Below are 25,878 nucleotides of genomic sequence, written 5' to 3'. Positions count from 1 at the left end.
TTTTGCAAATTTCAGTTGTATATTCTTTTTTTAAGTTCTATCATTAAAATACACTCTACGCCGCAATTTCCATTCCCATCTGACATCTTACAGCTTATCGCACTAGTGTCCTTGTTCATGAAAAGAACGTCAGCTATATATAATGTCTATTCTGTGATATTTGGTTTCATTAGTCCTTTTCTAATGAAATGCCTTGATTAGCATTAGTCGCTTTTTCCTCTATTCTTTGCCGATTGACTTTCATTCTTTTGCTCTTATGATAATATTACGAGGTAGGCGAAAGAAAGGAAATTTATTTGTCGCGTGTGACACGCGATACAATAACTGTGTAATAACAAACTATCGTTGTTTATTCCCTTTTTTTTTTTTTTTTTTTGTCTTACTTAATCGGAAAAGAGTAATTTATAGAAACGCAAATGATTCGCAACTAGGTTCAGAAGTAGTGTGCAAACATTCTTTGTTTCTTATGTGGTTCGTACACACATAAATTCACATATTAATCTGTCAATGTGTTTTTAGTCATGACCATTAATAGGTGTATTATAGGAGTGAAAGAAAGAGGTATATCCAATAATGGATGACGGAAGAAAATAATGTAGGCGTTTACTGGATTCTTTTCTTTCAGTACAGAATATTTGTCTTCTGGTGTTTTATAGCCGACCGTGCTTATACATTGTCAAGAATGTACCGGAAATTGAGTTGAGTTGATTTGATTTTGAGTATAGTGTTTCTTTTAGCAGAGAGGCTATATGAGACGTGGACCAACTGATTAACGTGGAATCCGAACCATTTGACCACCCGCCGGGAATCGAACGCGGATCTCCCACGCCAAAGACGCGTGTGTTAACCGCTTAGCCACGAAGGAGCTCTACCGGGAATTGATCAATAAAACACAAAATATGCATTATTCATCCAAATTTATTGTATCGCCTTCAAAGTAGGTCCCTTCCGAGATAATACACTTATCCCAACGAATAGACCAAATAATCAAATCATCAAAAGATTTTTGAAACGCATTTTCCGGAATCAACTTCAGTATTCACCGCGAATTCTCTTTGCTGTACTCTATCGACTCCAAACGGGTGCCTCAAAGTGTAATTTGGGTTTTGGAAAAACAAAAAAAGTCGGCCGGAGCCAGATCAAGGGAGTACGGTGGTTGTACGAGAAGATTTGTTGAGCTTTTGGCCATAAAATTCGTTCACAATGAAGCCTTGTGAAATGGTGCGTCAGGACTAGTCGAGTAGCAACACGTTTCATGCCCAAACAAAAGTTTGAAATGGTACAAATTTCAGTAGCTATCTCTCTCAGACTTAAACGACGATTTTCAGTCACCATTTCCTTTACTTTAGCGATGTTAGGTTCAGTTGAAGACGTTGATGATCGACCAGAGCAAGGCAGATCTTCCAGCACCTCTCGACACCTTCTGAATACACTGTACCACTCATACGCACGGGTTTTTGATAAAGTGGATTCACCGTAAGCCTTATGTAACAAATTTAATCGCTTCGACACACACAATTCCATATGCAATGCAAAGTTTCAGACAGATTCTTTGTTCGATAATTTTGTCCATTGTAAAAATCGCCTACTCACACTTGCGATGAACTAACAAATGGAGCACTGTAGACAAACAAAGTGACAAATGGCGTTCCAACTCCGCGTGAGTATAAAAGGCAGTTGTGCTAACGTAACGACAAGAAGAATTTCGACGCTCCCTTTCCAGGGCCGTGCTGGGATATTAATGAGGGCGGTGGACAAGTCTACTAAAAGGGCGCCCATACAAACGAATATATATATATATATATATATATATATATATATATATATATATATATATATATATATATATATATATATATATATATATATATATATATATATATATATATATATATATATATATATATAGAGAGAGAGAGAGAGAGAGAGAGAGAGAGAGACTTTGAAAGAAAGTATGGGTGCCATTTTAACCTCGAATCGAAATCCTCTTTACTACAGAAAAACTTTTTAGTTCCTGTAATAACATTTCTGCCAAATAAAAAGAAGCTAAATGTATCAACAACTTAATATAGCACGCCTATGGACACAGGAGGCTCATTGCCGCGTTTACTAAAACTCTCCATTGATTTCTGTCCTTAGAAAACTGAACCCAGTTTCTACTTTATATTTCAATCTCTGCGAGAACCATTTTAATATTGTCCTCCCATCTGCGCCTCGGTCTTCCTAACGGCCATTTTCCTATTTGGATTTCCAATTACAACTTCGAAAGCGTGTATAATTTTTTCCATTCTGGCTACAATAACTGACCATTTGAGCCTACTAGACTTGATGAATCTAACAATGTTTGGTAAACGGTATTAAATTATGCACTTCCTCCTTATGAAGTTTCCGCCTTTCCCCATTCCCGTTCCTTTTGGAGTTCGAATATTGGTTATTAATCTTGTTTTCAAATACTTTCAGCCTGCAATTTTCCCTCAGAGTCAGTGACCATGTTTCGCAACCATACAGCACAACAGGCATGATTATCGTTTTATATTTTGAGCTACAAATTCCTCAACAGAATTGGTGACAACAAAATATTTTAACTGAATAATAGCACGTAATCCCTGCTTTCAGTTGACATAAATTTTTTTTTTAGTGATTATGGTTTTGGTCTGTTAATAATGATCCAAGATATTTGAAAGTATCCACTTTGTCGAAAGAAAATATTATTTGGAATTTTAACGCATCCATAAAATGCAGTATTACGATCCCAACAAACTTCCATTTATTTAGTTTTCTCTGCATAAACTTTTAAGCCTATATCCCTGCAAGCGTTAATTAAAATTTCTGCATTCCTTTCTATTATTCTATCATTACCTATTAAATTTACATCATCAGCATACGCCATAACCTGGCAAATACAATTCAGCTCTAGGACCTGATTGCTGTCTTTGATTTTTCTTATCGTGTTCTCCAGAACAAAGTAAATAATAATGACGACAACGCATTTCTTGTTTCAGGCCATTCTCAACGTGAAAGCTCGTGAACAAGAATTTCTCTACTCGAACCTTACTTTGGGATTCATTTAAACACATCTTAATTAATCTACCTTTTTCGGTATTGCAAATTCTGTAAGCATGTTGTGCAATGTTTCCCTCCTACCAGAATCTAAAGTCAATAATTGATATGCCAGGATGTTGTATTCTCTCATTTCTTTTGAAGTATTAGTCGAATGGTAAATATCTGGTCGATAGTTGATCGATTTTACCTAAATCCGTTCTGATAATCTCCAATAATTTCATCTGCGTATGGAGTCAATCTTGCTAATACAATGTTTAAGAGGATTTATTGGATGTTGACAGAAGAGAAATGCCTCGATAATTATTAAATCTGTTTTGTTGCTTATCTTCTGAACTGGAACAATGATTGATTCTCTTCACTTTTGTGGTAATTCCTCCTTGTTCCAGATAATGAGAATGAGTTTGTGTATCTTGCTCTACAATTTTTCCTCTCCAGCTAAAATTAAGTCAATCAGAATTTCGTCTACACCCGGAGATGTGTGTTTAACTTTTTTAAATAGCGATTTCTATTTCTGTCTGGTTAGGTTCTGGAATATGCTGCTATCCTGCATGCATTTCACTTTCTCCACGCGCATTAGTTTTTGGCTATGTGTTAAGCAAATCGTCAAAGAAATCTTTCCATCTATTTAAGATGCTATCTGTATCAGTGAGAACTGATCCTTTAGGTTTTTTTAATATATAAGCACGAAGTTGATAGCCTTTCTTAAGTTCGTTGATGCATTTATACATGTCCTGAATGTTTTTGTTTTCACTATTATCTTCAAGTTAATTAATTTTAACTTTCAAAAGTCGCGTTTCTTTGTTCTAACAATTTTAGAAGTTTTCTGCCAGATGACAATGAAATTTTATGTAGTTATTTCGTTCGGATTTTGTGGCCAACGCAGTTTCTTCTTTTTTTCTCTTCTTGCTACATTAGTACATTCCTGGTTGAATCAGGTTTGTTCCTACGTATTTCTGCGTGCTCCAATATCTCTTCTGCTGAAATTTTAATGTTATCTCTAATTTCAACCAAGTATCTTGAACACTAGTGCACTCCGAACCTTCTAAAACCGAGAATGTATTCGACACTTCAGTCTGGCTCCCCTCTCACCTGACTCTCCCCTATTTAAAAAAAAACGCTCCGTTTTCAGATATTGAATATTTCCTTTATTCAACGATAGTCTCTCTCTTACTATCACAATCAACTCCTCTGAACGACCGAACATCAGTTGTGCTAGACTGTTCTTTTCTGTCTACTAAAACATGATCAGTTTGAACGTGTGTTTTTCCATCTGATGAAATCCAAGTATATTTATGAATGTCGCGATGTAGGAATTTTGTAATCTTCACGATAAGGTTTCTGGATATTGCACAGTTCACGATTCTAACGCCGTTGTCACAACCTTCCTTATGCAAACATTTATTCCCTATAATCGGTTTGAAAATACCCTCTGGTCCTACTTTCGCATTGAAACCGCCTAAAAGCATTTTCATAGTATTGTAGGAGATGATAAATACCCGTTCTATTCTTTCATAAAAACTGTATTTTTTAAATCGCCATCCTTATTTTCTGTTGGGGCATGTGCATTTAAAACAATAATATTACACCACCAATCTTTAAGAGAGGTAAAAGAAAATCTATCATTTACAATCAACCTGTGTAATTGCTGATATTACGTATTCGTTTGTGAACGGAAAGCCCTGTTTCCAGTTGGTAATTTTTAATTTCTTCCCCGTAAAAGAACGTAAAATGTCCCGACTTGACTCCTCCATTTCCTTCTCATCTAACTTCCTGATATCCCAATAGGTCCAAACTCTATTTCTAAACTCATATTTTACAAATTTTAACGCGCCTGCCCTATAGAGACTTCTTATATTTCATGTTCCAAATCTCATGTCGATTTTACTTTGCGGAGTTCGTGCAAAGTTATCAGTTCTGATCCGAGGATTCTGCGAACTTATTTGAACAATTTTTTTTTTTTAAAACAGGATGAGGTTGTTAGCCTCACACCAAATTCTCAAGCTGGATTATCACCCCTTGTCTGTCCGCCACTGCTTACTCAGTATATTCGCAGCTAACCTCTATATCCCAGAGGCCTTCTCCTCCATCCACAACCTGAGGACGCGCCGTGCCCTGTTGACTAGAAGACTACATTTTACGGAAATTAATACAGCTATATTTCAGAAATACAACAGGTACTGATCATCCGAACACTGCTTTAAAACAAACAGAACAATGAATATGTTCGGATATATGGATGCATATTAAGATTCTGAAAGCTTCGATGCCGTAAAGATCGTAAATTAGAGACTAGTGTCAGTGTAGTATTACATAAATGCATCGTACGTTTGACTATCCGAACTATTCTTGATGTATCACATTGTTTCGTTTTATAGCTATATAACTTTATAATATTTTTGTAAGTGATTATACTGTTTACCTGTTCTCTGCTAATAGCAACTGTATGAATTTATAATACAAAACTGAAATACAGAAGAATGAAATAAAAAAAAAGTGATATTTCGCAGGGCATCTTATGTAAAGGGCGCCTTGTATTCTTTTTTTTCACAGGTTCTGTACTACCAGTCAGTATTTGGATTTATCAAACAAAGTTGGTACCGTAGATACGGGCTACTTGGACCCAATTTTGCAACAAATTCGTTCTTTCGGCCTATTTTCATCCACGAAAACTCGAAAGTTATTGTCATAACCCATATTAAGTGAAACTACAGGCTTTATTGCATATATCGAGGACAGTTTTAGTTACATATATTGAAAACAAAGCACAGGCGATTATTGTAAAAAATGGGTCCAAGTAAGACTCGCGTTCGGGCTACTTGAACCCACCCCCATATTTTCCTACAGAAAACCATTGAAATCTGCTCTGAGACTAAATAGGACGTAGGTGTTCCAAGAACAACACTTTTTTATTTACTGCAAACCACAAACAGAACATTTTAAGAGGTACTATCAAATATAATGATTGTAATAGCTGATTACGTTTTCTTCTGCAGCTGCACGAGCCCTATCTATATTAGCAGCGAATCTAGTCGTTGACTGGAGGTGCATTTTCTAAAATAACTTCACTCAATCTCGACTGGGAAGATTGTCTTAGAAAGCAATGACAGTTCTCCCATGCATGGCAAAATAGGACTTCACAATAAATCTGAAATCAAGTTAATTAACGAGGAATCCGAAATCACAAACTCTATCAAGATGACTAGCGAAGGTTAATTCTTCTTCTTCAGTGAACACTTTCAGATGGCCCGGATTCTGCCTTGACCTATTCTTTAATCTTCTTTCTATGGTGGAACGACTTATCTTGAAGTGAGCTTCTGTTTCTTTTCGCGACATTTTCCGCGACTGAATTGCTGGTAAACATTCTTCAAGCTGTTATGAAAAATCAGCAATCTTTTATATTGTTGTACCATTTTGAACCGGTATCCTTAAGGAAACAATGAAAAATCCTTACTTGTGTGACACGTGACAACAGACCTTTATTTTTTATTGATAAAGATAACAAAGGATGGGGTGGGATAAAGATAACAAAAGATGTGGGACAAAATATCCATGTTTTCCAGGTCATATGTACACACTTCATATACTGTATAATGCAATTACGCACACATCTTATTGTATATGAGAAAGTTTACCATGTCAATTTCATTAACCTATATGTAACTACTTATGTGTTTACTTAGCATTGGTTCCACTTCCTTGCAAATAGTGTCCACACATAAAAGTTTGGCGCTTAATAAATACACTCTTTTCGTCAACGACCTTTCTCACCAATGCTGCTCAATCGTAGCCTACCACAGAACTAGTTTCAATATGTGTACGCCTGCATTATGATCCCATCTAACGGATCTAACTCTGAACTCACTCATTATTGCATTGCACATGTGACTTTAAACGAGTTTTTGGTATGGGTCCAAGTAGCCCCTTAAGGGTCCAAGTAGCCCGCATTTACGGTATACAGGATAACTAAAACCACTTATCTATAATGTGATGTTTCGTAGGGCGCCTTATGTGAAGGGCGCACTGTGCCTTTCACGGGTTCTTCGCCAACAGTAACTGTGTGCATTTATTGTACAGAACTGTGCTATACCAGAAAAGTAAATAAAATCGTTTATCTTTGATGTGGTCTCGGAAGGGCGCCTAATGTAAAGGGCGCACTGCACCTTTCACGGGTTCTTTACCAATAAAACTGTAAGAATTTATTACTAAAAACTTGTACCTTTATTTTTTCTGTGATATTTCGAAGGGCGCACCGGGACACGTCCCGGTGTCCCGGTGGGCCAGCACGGGCCTGTCCCTTTCATTGGGCTTTGTAAATGTACAATTTCCGGTACTTTCTTGAAAAAATTGCATATCAACATAAGATGCTAATTTTGAAAACAAAAACAAAAAAGGCTGGCTCATTCGAACTCAAAATTTACTATCCTCAATAGTGTTATCACTAGATGAGACATTTCTCGTCTTGTCTCAAAAATAAGACAAGAAGTATTTTTTTAAAATCGAGACTAGACAAAAAAACGACCATTCTTAACAAGAAGTAAACAATTGTTTTCTAGACAGGACGAAAATTTCACAAGTTTAATTTGAAATATTGTTTAACCCAATCTTAGATCTCAAACACTGTTTTATTGTTACAAAAACTACAAATAGATCAAATGATTGCAGGACAGACAAAGACATTAGTCGAGGGATTAGTGTATGGTATTTTTTTTTAGTTGCGGAAAGTAATCTGCTCGTAATGGCAGACAGAAGAAAATGCTTATGATGATACAATCCTTACAAGACCATTGAAAATAGCTCCAATTTCTTTAGCTCTCCTCGCTGGTCTAGTAGCTAACACTTGTGTCTTTGATGCACGCGATCCCGAGTTCCTACCCCGGGGAAGAACATTGAGCGGATTGATTTAGCTCGTTTCGATCTTAAATTGTAAGTTAATGCTGATGTGTATATTCCCCTCAAGGACTTGGGGGACAACCTCTCCCAAATTTACCGATCTTCCTCCTCCCCAAATGTACCATTCTGACCCCAAATTTACCACTTTCTCCAAATTTACCATTCTAAACTCCAAATTTACCATTCTCTTCCAAATTTACTGTTTGACCTAAAAATTACCATTCTCTCTCCAAATTTACCATACTGACCCCAAATTTACCATTCTGATCCCAAATTTACCATTTTCTCCCCAAATTTACCATACCGACCTCAAATTTACCATTCTGATCTCAAATTTACTATTCTCCCCCAAATTTATTATTTTAACCCAAATTTACCATATTTTACCCCGAATTCACCATTCTCCCCGAAATTTACCATTCTGTCTCCGAATTTACCACTTTCCTCCAAATTTACCATTCTTCCCAATATTTACCATTCTGACTCCAAATTTACCATCATACCCCCAAATTTACCATTCTGAACCCAAATGTATTATTCTCCCCCAAATTTACCATTCTAAAATAAAATTTATCTATCATTTTATTTACTATTCTAAATTTACCATTCTGACCTCAAATTTACCATCCTCTCCCAAATTTACTATTCCTACCCTAAATTTATTATGTTATCCCCAAATTTACCATTCGTCCTCAAATTTACTCTTTTGTTCCAAAATTTACTACTTTGATCCAAAACTTATAATTCTCCCACAAATTTACCACTCTGACCCGAAATTTAGGGTCTACCATTTTCTTTTCAAATTAGCAATTTGACTCCAAATTTACTATTCTCTCCCCAAATTAATCAATTGGACCCCAAACTTACCATTCTGACCCCAAATCTATCATTCTCTCCCCAAATTTACCATTCTCCCCTTAATTCATTATTCTGACCCCAAATTTACCATTATCTCCCAAAATTTATCATTCTCTCCCCAAATTTACCATTTGTCCCCAAAATTACCACTCTGACCCTAAATTTACAATTCTCCCTCCAAAATTATCATTCTAACCCCAAATTTACCATTTTCCTGTGTGACTTTATCATTTTTAATGAAAAAACTATGTTCTCGCAAATATTCTCATGGACGCAACCTGCGCGCTATAACCCGCCTGTGACTACCCCTAGGTTCACGTCTCATATAACCTCGTGGTCGACGCTAAACTTCAACAAATAAACGAAGAAACCTTGATGATGGCGATTAGGACTATTGAAAGCAATCCCAAGTTCTTTACAATTTCTGTAACGGAAAGTTTAATTTCTGGTTATGTTTGACTTCGTTTAAGTCATATATATTCTGATAATAAGGAGGGGAGAAACTCCGTAAACTATTTCCCCACCTGTGTTTCACATGTTGATTGTGATGCCTCATTTCTTAGTCGTGAACTTTCTCTAGTTTGGTTTTATGACAGACAGATAGGAGGAATGACAAATTAAGATAAATGTATAACACTTACCTATTTTGCAGCAATTTCTTCCATTTTAGTTATGTTTACGTGGTTGTCAGACAGCTTGAAGGAGCAGTGAATAAATTATGTACGGCAATTTTATCGTAAACAATATTTATGTCGGCCTTTTGCTATATGTACAGTCCTCAGAAAAAAAACCTACAAATGAGCATGTAAGTTTATTGTGAAACTATGCCTAACAGCGTAGGGAATCAACATAACGTCTAAACGGCGCGAATCACGCAGTAGAAACCTCGGCGTCGTACCATGTATACTTATTTTGAAGCAAAATACTTCGTTGTTTCACAATAAACTTACATGCTCATGTTGCAGCTTGCAGGGTTTTTTTTTCCTGCGGACTGTACCTATTCTAATCTATCTTCACACTTAATTTTTTATTTTGGTTTCCTTTTATTTTCATTTATTGGCCGTTCTTTATTCTGTCTTTATGCTTTATTTTAACGATTTAATGGCATGTTTGTCTCTTGTTTTTTTTTTTTAACAATCCAGTTCGAATTTCTCTGAGTTTGCACAAACTCTTTTTTTTTTAAATTATTATTATTAAGAATCCAATCTTTAAAACTTTTGTTTACGATATTTAAAAGCAATAGTCTAACAATTATTTGTTTTGGGCCGCGGCGGCTCAGTGGTAGAGCGCTCACCTCTGGTGCTCGGGGTCCCGGGTTCGACCCCAGCCCCCGCCAAGTGAACTTTGTGGTGGACAAACGCCGTGTGCGTGGGTTTTCTCGGGTTTCTCCCGTTTCCTCCCACTTTCTTCACTCCACCATTTCATTCATTACTCATCATCATCGTCTACTTTAGCCTAACCGGCATAACCGTGGGACGTAAAACTCAAAGATTTCATTTTATTTCAATTCAATTATTTGTTTTGTTTTTGTTGTGTAGGTGTGGAAATGTATCGTCTCGTCCCGATTTTCATCTCGAAAACAAGACGAGAAGTGTATTTCCAGATTGAAAATGAGTAAAGAAAGTTCTGGAGGCTCATGGGCAACTGTAGTTCACCCTTGTCTTTGATGCCAAACACTGCTGTAGTATTAAATGATTCATAGGATATAAACTATAAATTGATGAAATGATTGTACGAACACAATGAAGGGCATTTATCAACGCTTATGAATATGCAAGTCATTATTCAATAGGCTATTCTCCAATAATAAATATAGTTTGAATGTTGTTATATCACACCCTTCGTGCACCTCTCGCGACGTAAAATTAAAAACAAAACCAGGAAATAAATCTTGTACATAAATTTACGAAAAAAAAAAACAATACAAGAAAATTTCCGAGGTAGGATGAGAAAAGCTTTTAAAGAATCGAAACGTGACGAGAAGAAATTATTCGAGACGAAAATTCGATTTTGAAACATTACGAGACCACTAGAAAACCTAATGTCCAATCCCTTCTCCTAAGTAACACCATGTATATGTCTTTTTTAAATTAAATTAATTGCGATTATTTGTTTCTTGCCCATTCACAAACTTCGATTAGGGCGCAAAATGTGAATTATCTCTTCCTTTGTGACCATTCTTACCATCAGAGAGTGCTATGGGGCACGACATCTCCCTTAAATTCTCCCTTCCGTTGTAAATTATTCCTAACAATATCCTAGGAGATCAGGATCGGATTAACACACTTAGGCTGAGTACGCCGGAGCTATTTTGTCTCCGTTTTCTACGTCTTATACGGTACAGAATAAATTACTTTACTGTAGTATGAATTTCCGTGTGGCCGTTTCTGAATTGTAGATACAGTAATATAATTTTCCCTTTTCAAGATCAAAATGTAGCTTGATCAAGATATATAAACTCTGGTCCACTGTAAAAAGGATAAGGCACTAAGAAGTTTCAATTTCGTCCGCTAGATGTCAACCAGTGGAGGATATTTGCTGTCATCTAAATGGTGCGATGGGTAACTTCTGTTACCTATCAATAGTGGAAAATGGGACATGGATACTACTGTTAAATTCATCGTGGGACATACTGTAAAATTCATCGTGAGCCAGGGGTACTGCCGTTAAATTCACCGTGGGACATGGATATTGCCGTTAAATTCACTTTGGGACATGGATACTGCCGTTAAATTCACCTTGGGACGTGGATATTGCCGTAAAAATCACGGTGAGACATAGATACTGCCCTTAAATTCACTGTGGGACATGGATACTGCCGTTAAATTTACCGTAGGACATATATATACTACCTTAAAATTCACCGTGAGACATGGATATTGCCGTTAAATTCACCTTGGGACATGGATACTGCCGTTAAATTCACCTTGGGACATGGATACTATCGTTAAATTCGCCGTGGGGCACGGATATTGCCGTAAAATTCATCATGGGACATGGATACTGCCATTAAATTCATTGAGAGATATGGATACTACCATTAAATTCACTGTGGGACATAGTTACTGCCGTTAAATTCACCGTGGGACACGTATACTATTATTAATCACTGTTACCTTTAAAGATATTAACAGATTGACTTTTTATTAACGGAGTTTGCAAGACAACAGAATTAAAATATTAGTTTTCTTTCAAGAGTTATCTTGTGGCGTAACGGACTAACATTACAATATTATAAATCCCATTTACCACGATGCTGTTGAAACAGTCATCATAGATTAAAAAATGGACAAAAACAACAAAAATACCTTGTAGGAGAAAAGTAATAATAATAATTTGAAAATTTTAGATCGGTAATTGGATATTCACTGACAAGTGACTGTAACTAAATACAAATCCTTGCAATCTGGTTAGGAGTAAGTTCATCACTAATAAGAGTATATGTATCACTGATAGGGATATGTACGAGCTTAGAAGTGTGTGTGTGTTACTGGTAGTAAACAAGAAGGATACAATCTACTGCTTAACAGTGGATTGCACAAATAAACACTGTTCCAGCAGAATAACGAACCTTTTCGCAACGAACGATATACGAGGGCCACTCGGAAAGTAATTTCCGATTGGTTAAAAAAAGAAGAAACACCAAAGTAAATGAGAATAATTTACTACATACATCTCAAAACTTCTACTTTGCTCTATTTTTCAACATAGTTTTCATAAACATTCGAGCACGTATCATATTTCTGCACTAGCTTAAAAATTCCATCAGCGTACGAAATCTCTCGCCTTTGCCTTGAGTCAGGCTGTGACCGCATCTTTCAGCTCCTCGTCATCACCGGAAAGCTCTGAAATCCTGGAAATTTGTGGAAATTCATCAGAGAGCTCTGAGATTGTGAAACGTCGATTTTCACGGACTTTTCCATCAATTTTCTGAACGACTTCATCAGTGACCACTGATGGCCTGCCACTCCTCTCTTCGTCATGAATGTTTGTTCGTCCACTTTTAAATGAACAACTCCACTACTCATCACACTTGGTCCGTACACGGCACAAAGTTCCCGATGAATAGCTGCTGCCGAATATTGTCTTGTCTTAAGAGTCTTCATCCCGGCGAAATTAAAATACCGCTAATTTTACAGTAATAATGTGATATCTTCAAATAGATAAAAGATAATTGAAATATGGAACAAGAGCGCCCTAGACAATATTATTTTGCGTGAGGTACCGTTATCACAAGTCACCTAGTGTCTTTCCGTTTTCAGCTGTTTAGAAACGCGAAAATAAATGCCGATTTTCAAAATGGCTCGAAATCGAAAGCAGATAAGTGAGTCGTGATAACGGTATCTCATGTAAAATAATATTGTCTAGGGCGCTCTTGTTCCACATTTCGATTATCTTTTATCTATTTGAAGATATCACATAATTACTGTAAAATTAGCGGTATTTTAATTTCGCCGGGATGAAGACTCTTAAGAAAACGTATAACAGCTCGCACCTCGCACTTGGCAGGGTTTTCTACTGCAGTACCCATTTTGAGACGCTACAAAAGTAGAACTAGTGATCAGACAACCTTCACTCAATTACGGCTGGATGCAGACTAATCTACCGCGCACGTCTGTGCAAAGATGGTACCTATGCCTTCACACACAGTGACCAATGGAAGGTTACTTTCCGAACGCACCTCGTATGTTTTTAGCGCTGTAAAAATTAGTTATTCGATTTTCTCGAAACTACACATTAGAATTTATCCTTAACAGCGTCGTTTTATTCAGGTTCATGCTATCCATTAATTCATATGTGTGTCATATCGAAAATTACAGTTTTTAGAATTAATTTTTGGACCACATCTCCTTAAGTGTCTTCATCCCGGCGAAATTAAAATACCGCTAATTTTACAGTAATTATGTGATATCTTCAAATAGATAAAAGATAATCGGAATGTGGAACAAGAGCGCCCTAGACAATATTATTTTACATGAGATACCGTTATCACGACTCACTTATCTGCTTTCGATTTCGAGCCATTTTGAAAATCGGCATTAATTTTCGCGTTTCTAAACAGCTGAAAATGGAAAGCCACTACTTGGTTACTTGTGATAACGTTACCTCACGCCAAATAATATTGTCTAGGGCGCTCTTGTTCCACATTTCGATTATCTTTTATCTATTACTATCTATTTATCTATTACTATTCGACTACTGTATGAACTATCGTCTCCCTAGGGTTACAATGAAGAGGTTGATGAGGTTGTACCTCAATATCAGTTTCAGCCTACTAGGTGGCGTTGTTATCGTTCAGTATCCGTTTGAGGTTTACAAAAATAGTCTCCCCCCCCCTCAAAAATTACACATGAGAATTTACAGTCACACATAATTTTGCTCACCTCAATAAGACACGTTGATTAGTGTGTTCTCATCTTTGGATACTTTTTTTTCAGGTATATGGTAAGTCTCCAGTTGTCTGATAGCTAAGCGGTTAGTTTATGTGCCTTTAACGTGGGAGACTCGGGTTCGATTCCAGGAGAGAACTCATCTGGTTCGGATCTCACATTAAGTTGTAGGCAAGACCGGCCCTAGGCAATTTGCCACCAAGCGCAATGGCATTATTTGCCGTCTCCCTTTTCTCCAGAAAGAACAAATCTTCAGAGCCACGATTTTAAGTATGCCACCAAATCATGAACAACGAAAGGGGAGAGAAAGTGCACTCGCACTCAGAAAGATCTAAGCACTACAAATGGAATCTCGTTGTGCCTGTATTTTTTTCTTTAAATAATAATCTATTACGTTAGTGAAAGATAAAAGCAACACATCTGCAGAGGAAAGATGGTAATCCTTTTTATAGAATTCCATATCAAGCTTCAATATCAATATATCAGTTTGCAATTCCAGTGCAACTAACTGTTTTACCTTTATTTCTTGATTTTCCTTCTGCATCTGTTAAAAAAATTCAAAACCTTGTTTCCACCTTCAGTGATAAGGAACTTTTTTGTGACAAAGACAAGACTATTTTTTATATCAAAATTGTGATAATTAACTAACTGGAACAGGAGTTCGCTACTGTTCGAGAACTGAGTTCTAGTATTTGACAACAATCAAGCAATTCATGTTGCGATTTGTTTGACCGTTTGCTTTATCACTGTCCATGTGACCTTAAACTAATGCGACCTAAAGATGATTTATGAATGTAGTATTCAAATAGAAGATCAGTTTAGTAAATTTTACTACCATCAGGCACGTAGCCAGGATTTCGTGAAGGGGGAAGGGGTCCGTGACATGAAATACTGTGATCATCACACCAGGGGCTCGATCATTCTAAACTATTTTACTGGAACATATATTGGTTCGTTTAGCCAGGATTTCGTAACGGGGGGAGGGGGACGTGATATGAAATTCTGAAGGCTCAGGAGCTTGATCAATGTAAACTACTTTACTATCAACATATATTGGTTTGTTAGGACAATAAAATGAGGATATGTTGGCAAGTATTTTAATAACAAACTATGAAGAAATCTCGAGTAATAAAAGAATCAAAAAAGTATTGAAAAAGATTTTACAATATTTATGTTCCTTTCTTTGTTCATTTAAGTATAGGCCTAACAATTTTCCTTTCATTATGATCTCAAGTATTATGAAAAGTACATACTCAATAATGTTTTGTAAAATATTTTACAATATCTGCGTTCCTTTTTCTGTCGAATCAAATATTAATAGAATTCCTTTTCCATATAAATCTTTGTATTTATTATTCCGTCAACTATTGTCGGTTCCAAATGACAGGTTAAAGGAGCAGTAGAAAATTGTTTTTGAAGTAACATGTTTGATTCTGCAAGGATGAGATGACGAAAAATTATGATAAAAAATGTCCACGCTGTTACTCAACGGCACTATGCTTTCGGAAGCTTGCAATCTCCCTGACTAGTAGCAGAAATTCTGAGAATTCTGTAACTTTTCTAGAAAACTCTTATGAGGATATCTCGCTCACCTCGCCACCATGTACTGCAAGTAATACAAATCTCCTCATAAGAAAGAGTAACCAAAAGCTTCCTGTAGATTTTTTTTTAAATTTTTAATGCTTATCCTTCTTTTTCTCATTTCATTTTGTTTCATCTTCCTTATTTTTTTCATTTCTGGTCTCGAAGGGGGGAGGGGGCACCGGACCCTCCTCTTGGTTGGGTGCCTGCTACCATCATCATGAAATCTTTTTCCAACAAGAAATGTTTATTTTAAATAATGTAGTTATGACAGGTCTCATATGGCCTCGATACTGAAAAGGACGCTAATCTCAAAATCAAATCAAACCAAATATGCTAAGAGTATTATTGTAGAGCTAAAACAATTGGATCGATTCTATATAACTTGCTGCTCTGTGCTGAGAACATAAAATAAATCAACAAACGAGAGCAGTATTATGTAACTGTGTGCATAGCCCGTGAACGTTTGTAGCAAATTGTCTTGCTTGTTGGCTACACTGCAGCTCAATCAGTCAGTTGCAAGGCTTGTTACAGTATGTGCGTGACAGTTGTAGTGCCGAAGAAATCAGTGAGTCTTTCGGTTGGTGTAGGTGCTGAGAAAGAAAAAAAAAAAAGTTTCCGACGGGACATACACCGAGAGGAAAACGGAAGGATGAAGGACGTTGGCATTTGTTGACGGACGCTGTCAAACAAAATACAAAGTACAACGAAGAATTGTCGCACGGAAAAGCAACTTAACCATGTCGCGCGATTCAAAGGTAAATAGTATGATAAATTTCTTTTTCAAAAGAAATATTAGTTACTGTATAAGAAGTTGTCTTAGCCAAAATTAAGTTGCATGCACTTTCAACGAACTTTAAAAAGTTCGTTAAAGAATTCTCCGTGTCTGTGTGTGTGTTAATTGCTATATATATATAATTTTCAGCGTTCCATTCGATATGAAATTTTGATTTCGATTCCATATGAAAAGCTATATGAAAGAATAAATGAAATTTTTCTTGTCTCACTTACCGTTCCCGAGATATTGGCCAAAAAAAGTTCCGATTTCGGGAGATTTAAGAAGCCATCCATACCTCGGTAACCGTAGATCATAGAGAGATCATATTTTGCGAATTTTTCAGTTGTGAGCCCTCCATTTTGAGTATGTCTTCGTAAAACAACATATCGTAGAACTTTTTTTTTTTTCAGAACTCGTAAACAAGACATGTGGAACAGGGGCGCCATTTCAGACTTCGGTTGGGGCGGGGGGACAAGAGCACCACTGACATAAGACTTTCATGTTTTGTACTAGTATATTAGTATACAATTGATTAAATTATGTGTGCTCGTCAAACTCTTGGGAGGGCAATTGCCCCCTCCTGTCCCCCTAAATGACGCCACTGCAGTGCACTGATGTGGAAAAAAGTTAAGTTCTCAAGGAAATTATAAATGGGTAGATATATTACAAGAATTGTTTAATGAGTATAATAATAAAGTGCATTGATATAAAACCTGTAGAAGTTAGTAAGAAAAATTAATTCTATTTAAGTTCGTTCTGGCAATGCTCTTGGCAAGGGCGCCGATTTCTCTGTAAATTTGGGGCGGGAGGACATTCAGATGCAGAAGGCATATACGAGGATTTTAAGACAAATTGAATTCAAATTATGCCAAATATTGTATATTCAATAAATACAATCTGGGGTCCCACATGAGCTTTGGGCCCCGGGCGCCCCAGGATCAGCGCCCTTAGCTCTTGGAGCATTCTCAACTGGTTTCCTTTTTATTCTGCTACCACCGTATTCTTTGAGAAAAATCTGGTTTCTTGATAGAAGAACACTATTTGCCGGAGTAATATTAATTGATGTATGCAATTTAGTATCTGTATGATTAAGTAACAATTAGTTACTCCATGTGCACGTGCTTTTCTAACCTTAATTATCCATCCAGTCCTTTACTGTCCGCTGTTACTTTCTAGCACACGTACAACTTTACAACCAAGGGGAAAGCAACTGGTCGCCCTACCCTTGCTTTAATGGTTTTTTGTTTGGTTGATTAGTTCGAAGTTAGTGGCCTTGTTCAACACTGAGCCTATACGATACGTGGATCTACAGTTTTAAGATATAATTCGAACTGCTATAATACTTTCAAATTTCCAAGTCTCTCCTACTGGGAATCCAATCTGGGTCTCCGTGCACGCGCTAGCAAATAGAACAGCGTGAAAGGCTAATGGCTATTAGTGATCGTACTTGGCAAAATTAGGGTAGATTGGCCAGAACCTGCATTCTGAGGGAACACCCAAAGAAAGACTATCCTTGTATGTATCAAATTAAAATTTGCAACACCGATATGTGTTCCATGAAGGAACGCATATAGTGATTATTACCAGACCGTTTTAGGGAAGATAAAATCAGTGGCGTCCCTAGAGTTGATGTTATTGGGTATCATGTCACCTGTTCTTAAATAAAATAAAGAAATAAATAAAAGATCGAAAGCCATTTTTAGTCTTCAGGTCTAAAAGATTCCCAATTAATAAACTGAGAATTAACCAGTATACATATTACGAGTACAAATGAACTTTCTTGACAACTCTGGTTTTCTAATGTGCAATGGCGTTATAGAGTAGGATATTTTGTAGAGACTGGGTGATCTCTTACTTCTGAGAGTTACAAGAAAGTAGTGCAGTTTCACCCTGTAGACCAATAGTATTCCAGAAAGCTTTTTTCCCTCTCTAGTTACGCCTATGCGACTAATGCTTTTAAAAAGCCTCATTCTAGAGACCCTTTTCCATTTTTACGGAGACTTGCACGATGGGATTTGTTTCATTCGTACCATACTGGGAGACCTCACTCAGGCGGACATGTAATACGGAAGGTTAGGGTTTTGATGACACAGAGGCAGGCGGTTGTTAAAGGCACTAGGGCATACAAATACCTTGCTGAATTTCATATCGGATGTCGAAGTATGTTTAGTGTACCTACTGCTTCTCTTATGGAGGATTACATCGAAATAACGATTCTTCTTTGATGGTAAGGCAGTATAATCGTTAGGCCTCACCTGTGTATCACGGGTTCAAATCTCGTTCATTGTATAAATGTTATTATCTTTTCCCCATTCATTTCATTTATCATAAGTCATTTATCATCTTTTCTTGCTGCATAAATGGTAGAATCGCAGGACGTTGGAAAGGACGCTACACTATTTATGTTATTTTCGGTAGAGATTAAATTCAAGGAGAGTTCGAAGGGAGACCCCTGCACCAATTTCATAGAGGGAATCGCAGCCCTCACGGTAAATCGCTGAGTTGAAACTAAATACATCACTTTCAAACATTTATGCATAAAAATAAATATTTTATAGTTATGTTAGTAAAAAATGAAATTTTTGAGTTTTACGTCCCACGGTTATGCCGGTTAGGCTAAAGGAGACGGTGATTATGAGAAATGAATGAAATGGTGGAATGAAGAAAGTGGGAGAACCCCCGAGGAAACACACGCACACGGTGTTTGTCCACCACAAAGTTCACTTGGCGGGAGCAGGGTTTGAACCCGGGACCCCATGCACCAGAGATGAACGCTCTACCACTGAGCCACCGCAGCCCCAGTGATGTTAGTAGTAACAATGTCATACACTTACTACACGTCAGTTATTTAGTTTGTTTTAGTTTCTTATTTCTATTCATCCTTTTCCGTAGATATGTTCCATATATACAGTTCATTTAATAATTTATTAAAGGAGACACGGGACCTCAGTGGTAAAGCGCTCACATCTTATGCGAGAGAACCCTGGTTCGAACCCAGCCCTTGTGAATTTAAAGTGGACAACACCGTGTCCATGGGTTTTCTGCCATATTTTTCGTTTCACCAATTCTTTGTAATCAGTTCGTTTCATTTAGCACCCTCCTCCTTTAGCCTGAAGGTCATAATCGTGAGACGTAAAACCCAGAAATGTAATTTCATACATTAAGGTATTAACATGTATTTAGCTTAATGGTATCTTCGAACTACACTCTCGAGTCAAGATAGTTTGGTTGATTGGAATTTATATCTAGTTTCTATGTTTCATCTTCATGCATTAATCCATATTATAAATAAAATTTAACTTTCTTGCTGGGGGCATTCGTAATCTGCATGAAAATCTATTCGTTACTGGGCAATCTCCAGTGGCGGATCCACCCCGGGGCCCGGGGCCCTAGGCTCCACCAATTTTTTAGTGTCAAAAATATTGTAAGCTTTAAAGTTTATAGTAAACTCATGATATACCCCACATAGCACACGACGTCCATAGGACGTCCCATTTTGATCCCAATTATCCTACACAGTTCCCGGGATTATCAGGACAATGAGTAGAGATCCCATAGACGTCCTGCATGGGACATTCTAGAGGATTTCCACGTAGGATGTCCACGGGACGTCCCGGATGAGACAGGAGATCACAGGGAAATCCCACGCCGAACATACCTAGGACCACATTATCCCACGATTTACCAGTGGACATCCCTTTGAGGTCCCGTTGAATATCCTGTTTTCCGGAATATTAGCTGACATCTGGATATCCTGCGGAGGTTTTATGGATGTCCTAGGAGTAAATTTGGATGATTCCAGGATGTCCCGTTGTTCATTGCGGATCAATCTCGGATGTCCCGTGGACGTCCATGTGCTATATGGGACCTATCCTAGTCTGGGTTCTGACTGCACTCCGAGTTTTTATCTTCTCGATCTGCCATTGCCAATCTTATTTACAATTGAGCATCATTAAAGTAACAAAGAATGTATCTTTTAAATGCTTTTGTTTTTAATGTACTTAAAGAAGATCTACACTTGAGCACCACGAGACAAAAATGTTATACGAAGAAGTTGCAAGATTATATCACTATATATTATTAGATTATATCACCAATTAGTCGCTACATTTTCCACTGTTGTGCAATTATTTTTTTGCATCAATACGTGCCTACAAATATTAATTATTCCAATTAATTCATCCCACTTCAGCAGCCTCTTGGCAATTCATCAACTACGACGTGTGACAATGCAATAATTTCCTCTTTCGTGTGTGTTTTTTTTTACGCTCAAACTTTTTCAACTCTTGGAGGGGGAGAAAGTGTGTGATGGGGAACGGCCTGGACTGACAGTTGATCTTACATGATGGTCTGCACACTCGCCAACTACACCGGACTCAAGAACTGGACGTGATTTGGAGACAATACTAGTGGCAGGTCATGACCATAATACACTCTCTCCTCTTTCCTGCCTTTCTTTCCCTTTCTACCTTTTGCAATGGAGGAAGGAGAGAGAGAGAGAGAGAACAAGAGGGAGAGAGAGAGAAATTTCTCTCTTCCTTCTCTTTCTCTTCTCTTCTCTTCTCTTCTCTCTTTCTTTCTCTTTTCTCTTTCGTTTCTTCTTCCCTTTCTTTTTTCCTTTCACCCTCTCTTTTCTCTCTCTAAGAGAGGAAGAAAGGAATGAGAAACGAAGAAAACTAGAGAAAAGAGAAAGTAAGAAAGAGAGTAGAGGAGAAGAGAGACTTCTTTTCTAGAGAGAGTGAGAGAAAGAGAAAGAAAGAGAGAGTTTCTTTCTTTCTTTCTTCTTATTTGGTATTTCCTAAAGATAACACCCAAAAAACTCAAATTCAAACCCAACCTTTCAAGACAGATCACTATGGGCAAAATAATAGACGTTATATAAGTACAGTATGTAATTCTAGCTACTTGTATTATAAAATATATTTTTATTAAAATGTAAATAAATTTCCGCGGAAGGTTGAATAACAAACTCTGATGGACTCACGTATTAGACGGACAAGAAGGATCACGCATTAGAAGTTTCAATTACGTTCGGTAGATGGCAATCACTGGAAGTTGCTTCTGTTACCATCTAACGGCGAGATATGTAAACTTTTGCTACCGTTGTTTCATTGGTTGAAAATGGGATATGGATAGCAACTGTTAAACTCACCGTTATGATGTTAACGGATGGATTCCATTAACGAACGCTCCCGTTTACGTTCAAATGTTATCGTGTGGACTAACTGACGGACGTCAATCGCCGATACCCATTAAAGTATGAACAGATTGTCTACATTAACAAAGTTGGCATAAATAATTGGTCTAGCTATATATTGCAGAAAAGAGAATTTATAAATTCACCGTCTTTCAGGAGTTATCGTGTAGACTAACGAACGGACAATAATAACCGTTAGCCGTTAAGAGTTAACGGGTTGATTCCGTTAACGCATTCGAGAGATAATCGTTCAAGCTATCTATTGCTAAAGAAATAGAATTAAAATATTCGCTTTCACTCAAGACATCGTGTGGACTAGCTAACGGATGAACGTAAGTCGCCGTTAGCCGCTAAGATGTTAACGGATTGACTAAATTAATATAATGAACTCGGTGGAGTAATGGATGAACATAAATCGCTGTTACTCGTTAAGATTTTTAACAAATTGACTCTATTAACGAGGTAATTGCTCTGCCTATCTATTGCGAAAAAACATTGAAAATTCTCCTAAGTTCATCTTTTATTGTGTGGAGTAACGGACACACCAACGTTAGAATATTGTAAGTCACGCTTGCTTGATCCTAGAAATATGGATTGTCACTTTGATGACTTGTGTAATCCGTAATCCTTTTCTCCCTCTGTAGTGAACCTGCTAAGTTACCCCAAGTATACATAATCCTGAAACAGATTTATATGACACATTAATATTCGTAAATTGAACAAAATATACATTGAAACGTTTCTAAAGGCACAAACATATTAATACACTTAGTACAAAATATATACTAAAATGTTCTTGATACACATAAAAACGTATCAATGTATACACTGAAACGTTTCTAATGATACATAAAATGGTTGTAAGTGCTGAGAAAAAAAATGAAATGAAATCTTTAAGTTTTACGTTCCACAGTTATGCCGGTTCGGCTAAAGAAGACGGTGATGATGAGAGATGAGTGAAATGGTGGAATGAAGACAGTGGGAGGAAACGGGAGAACCCCGAGAAAACCCACGAGCACGGTGTTTGTCCACCACAAAGTCCACACGGCGCGAGCTGGGATCGAACCAGGGATCCCAAGCACCGGAGTTGAACGCTCTACCACTAAGCCACCCTGTAAGTGCTGAGAAGAAACTATACACTAAAACGTTTCTAAAGACATAAAAATGCACCAATCGTACTGAGAACAAATTCTATACACTACAACGTTTCTAAAGACACATAATAATACATCAAAACAGTTAGAACAAACTATATACACTACAACAACGTTTCTAAAGACACATAATAATGCTTCATCGTGCTTGTTGTTGTCACTCAAGTGTCACGATTTGTTTCATTTTTCTTAGTGTTAAAATATTTAAAGTATTTTATTTGATTTGTTTATTATTTAGATACTCCAGTTCAAGGGCGCCCATGTTGTGGTTTCCCAGAGGGGGGCAAGTATAAGCGACGTTTCAAAAATAGTTTCAAATTTTGCTGTAACTAATGTAAAAATTCTATTGGATTTTCGATATTCTGAAGTACAATTTCCTCTAGGGGGGCAAGCGCCCCACCTTGCCCCCCTGATCGGCGCCCTTGCTCCAGTTATATATGTTACTCCAGTATGCTATCTTCGGTTTATCCAGATTAGGCATTAAGACATAAATTTAGCAATAGTCCGAAAGGATACTACGAGTTTTAAAGGTTAACAAATCTTTCTCTTTGTCTTTCTGGTTAAATTTTGAACATTTAAGCTAATCTGGTATCGAGAGTATGTGTACTGAAGAATTTGACTTCCACGGAATATGTTCCTTTCTGGGTGAAAATGAGTGATTTGACCATAGTTTCAAAATTGAAACGTGAAAATTACTCTGATTTGTACAAGACATTATATTATTATTATTATTATTATTATTATTATTATTATTATTATTATTATTATTATTATTATTATTATTATTATTATTATTATTACTATGTGCTTTCTTCTGCTGGTCTCTTCGAGACTTCAGCATCCATCACGAACTTGATAAGAAGAAGTAGATTTTATAATTTAATGGGACATTTCGAGCCACATCAGCTCTCTTCCCACAGAAAAATCCTATGGAGGTTCAATAGATTAGAATCTCAGGATATTGGGATGTCCATGGAGTGGTCTAATTGTAACGTCCGCTTTGTCCTAAAACGGGACTTCCTGAATGGATATTTCTGGGCTCTTTACCGTAAAATGATTCAATGACTTTCGGACATCTTAAAATTTTGTCGTATAACAGGCACATATCATTAATTTCTAATGTCAATCCATCAGATATTTTCAGTATCCTTAAAGTTTCTATTGCGAAACCAAATGACCCGGGAGAATAGTGTTGTCCATGAGGCGAGGCGAGAAGAAAAATAAGGCTTCCTTATCTTCTCTCGTAACTGATTTAGTAACCGTCGTCTTGTTTCTCTTCTCTAGAAATTTCTTCTTATCTCGTTTCGATTATCGGAAAAGTGTTGTCATGATACAGACGTTTAAATGTTTCCGCATAAAACAATTACGAAATCTTTCGAGTACGTGGTCTCCCATAACTGCTAGTAGATTTTGATTCAAGCTTATGTCTATCCCAAGTAACAAGAAAGCGTTTGGCCAGTTGGCTTTTGGCTTTCTACACTTGCCCTTTCAACGCGTGCTTTCACACAACCTGCCTTTCGTTGTACTTGCAAGCGATACTTTAGATTCTTCTCAGAGTGTCATAGCCGTTCATTGGCTATTAACTTGTCTCCAGCGTGAAACGTTTGCGTCAAGCTTTAATGGAACACTGAATGCAAGGTTGTCCCCATGTAACTTCGTTACTGGAATCCAGCTTGTGACATGATTGCACGCTTTCCAGTCAAGCTGGATGCAAGCTTGCCGACTTCCAATGCAATCTTAAAGGAAGCGGTTTGCAAGATCCTTCTCAGAGCGTCATAGCCGTTCATTGATTATTAACTTGCCTTCAGCGTGAAACGCTTGCGTCAAGCTTGAATGGAACGCTGAATACAAGGTTGTTCCCATGTAACTTCGTTACTGGAATCCAGCTTGCGGCATGATTGCACGATTTCCAGTCAAGCTGGATGCAAGCTTAAAGGAAGCGGTTTGCAAGATCCTTCTCAGAGCGCCATAGCCGTTCATTGACTATTAACTTGTCTCCAGCGTGTAACGCTTGCGTCAAGCTTTAATGGAACACTGAATACAAGATTGTCCCCATGTAACTTCGCTACTGGAATCCAGCTTGTGATATGATTGTACGCTTTCCAGTCAAGCTGGATGCAAGCTTGCCGACTTCCAATGCAAGCTTAAAGGAAGCGGTTTGCAAGATCCTTCTCAGAGCGTCATAGAAGTTCATTGGCTATTAACTTGCCTCCAACGTGAAACGTTTGCGTCAAGCTTGAATGGAACATTGAATACAAGGTTGCCCCCATGTAACTTCGTTACTGGAATCCAGCTTGTGACATGATTGTACGCTTTCCAGTCAAGCTGGATGTAAGCTTGCCGACTTCCAATGCAAGCTTAAAGGAAGCGGTTTGCAAGATCCTTCTCAGAGCGTCATAGAAGTTCATTGGCTATTAACTTGCCTCCAACGTGAAACGTTTGCGTCAAGCTTGAATTGAACATTGAATACAAGGTTGCCCCCATGTAACTTCGTTACTGGAATCCAGCTTGCGGCATGCTTGCACGATTTCCAATCAAGCCGGATGCAAGCTTGCCGACTTCCAATGCAAGCTGACAGGAAGCGGCTTGCAAGTTGTCTCTCCTACTAGGGAATCTTTCCCTCTTACATGAAATCGAACCCGTGACTTATAACAAGATAGCAAACAAAATAACTTACTAACCTACTTGGATTCTCTTTGCTTGGAGATACATATGTAACTGTGTATTTTTAAACAAACATTTTTGTATGTATAATGTAATACAAGTAGTATAAATAAATAGAAGATTCTGTTTCTTTCGAAAACAATTTTAAAAGAAGCATTTCTTTATCCGGTTTAGGCAACGTGATTTTTTTCTTCGCATTTTAAGTTTGACTATGTCATAATCCATTCTTCCTCTCTCTCTTTCTCTCTCTTTCTTTCCTTCTACTCAACATATGAACTCATGATTGCTGAACAAATACGTAGG

At 37.3% G+C, this 25,878-nt stretch overlaps 1 protein-coding gene across 5 annotated transcripts in view; it reads left to right on the top strand.

Annotated features, from left to right (window-relative positions):
• Positions 1-25,878, top strand: part of LOC145675877 (chitooligosaccharidolytic beta-N-acetylglucosaminidase-like) — a 193,871-nt gene that overhangs the window by 72,074 nt on the left and 95,919 nt on the right. The window contains exon 1 of one of the 5 annotated variants that reach the window (XM_081746666.1): positions 16,316-16,540. The exons of the other annotated variants lie outside the window; for them this stretch is intronic. Within the exon in view, the coding sequence (XP_081602792.1) occupies positions 16,523-16,540 (18 nt within the window). The 5' untranslated portion in view covers positions 16,316-16,522. Of the gene's footprint in view, positions 1-16,315; positions 16,541-25,878 lie in introns of those variants that run through there. 5 annotated transcript variants of the gene reach the window in all.

Source organism: Thermobia domestica, chromosome 18 (genome assembly GCF_964235325.1).
Source record: "Thermobia domestica chromosome 18, izTheDome1.hap1.1, whole genome shotgun sequence".
Taxonomy (NCBI): domain Eukaryota; kingdom Metazoa; phylum Arthropoda; class Insecta; order Zygentoma; family Lepismatidae; genus Thermobia; species Thermobia domestica.
This window is presented reverse-complemented; position numbering and strand designations above follow the sequence as displayed.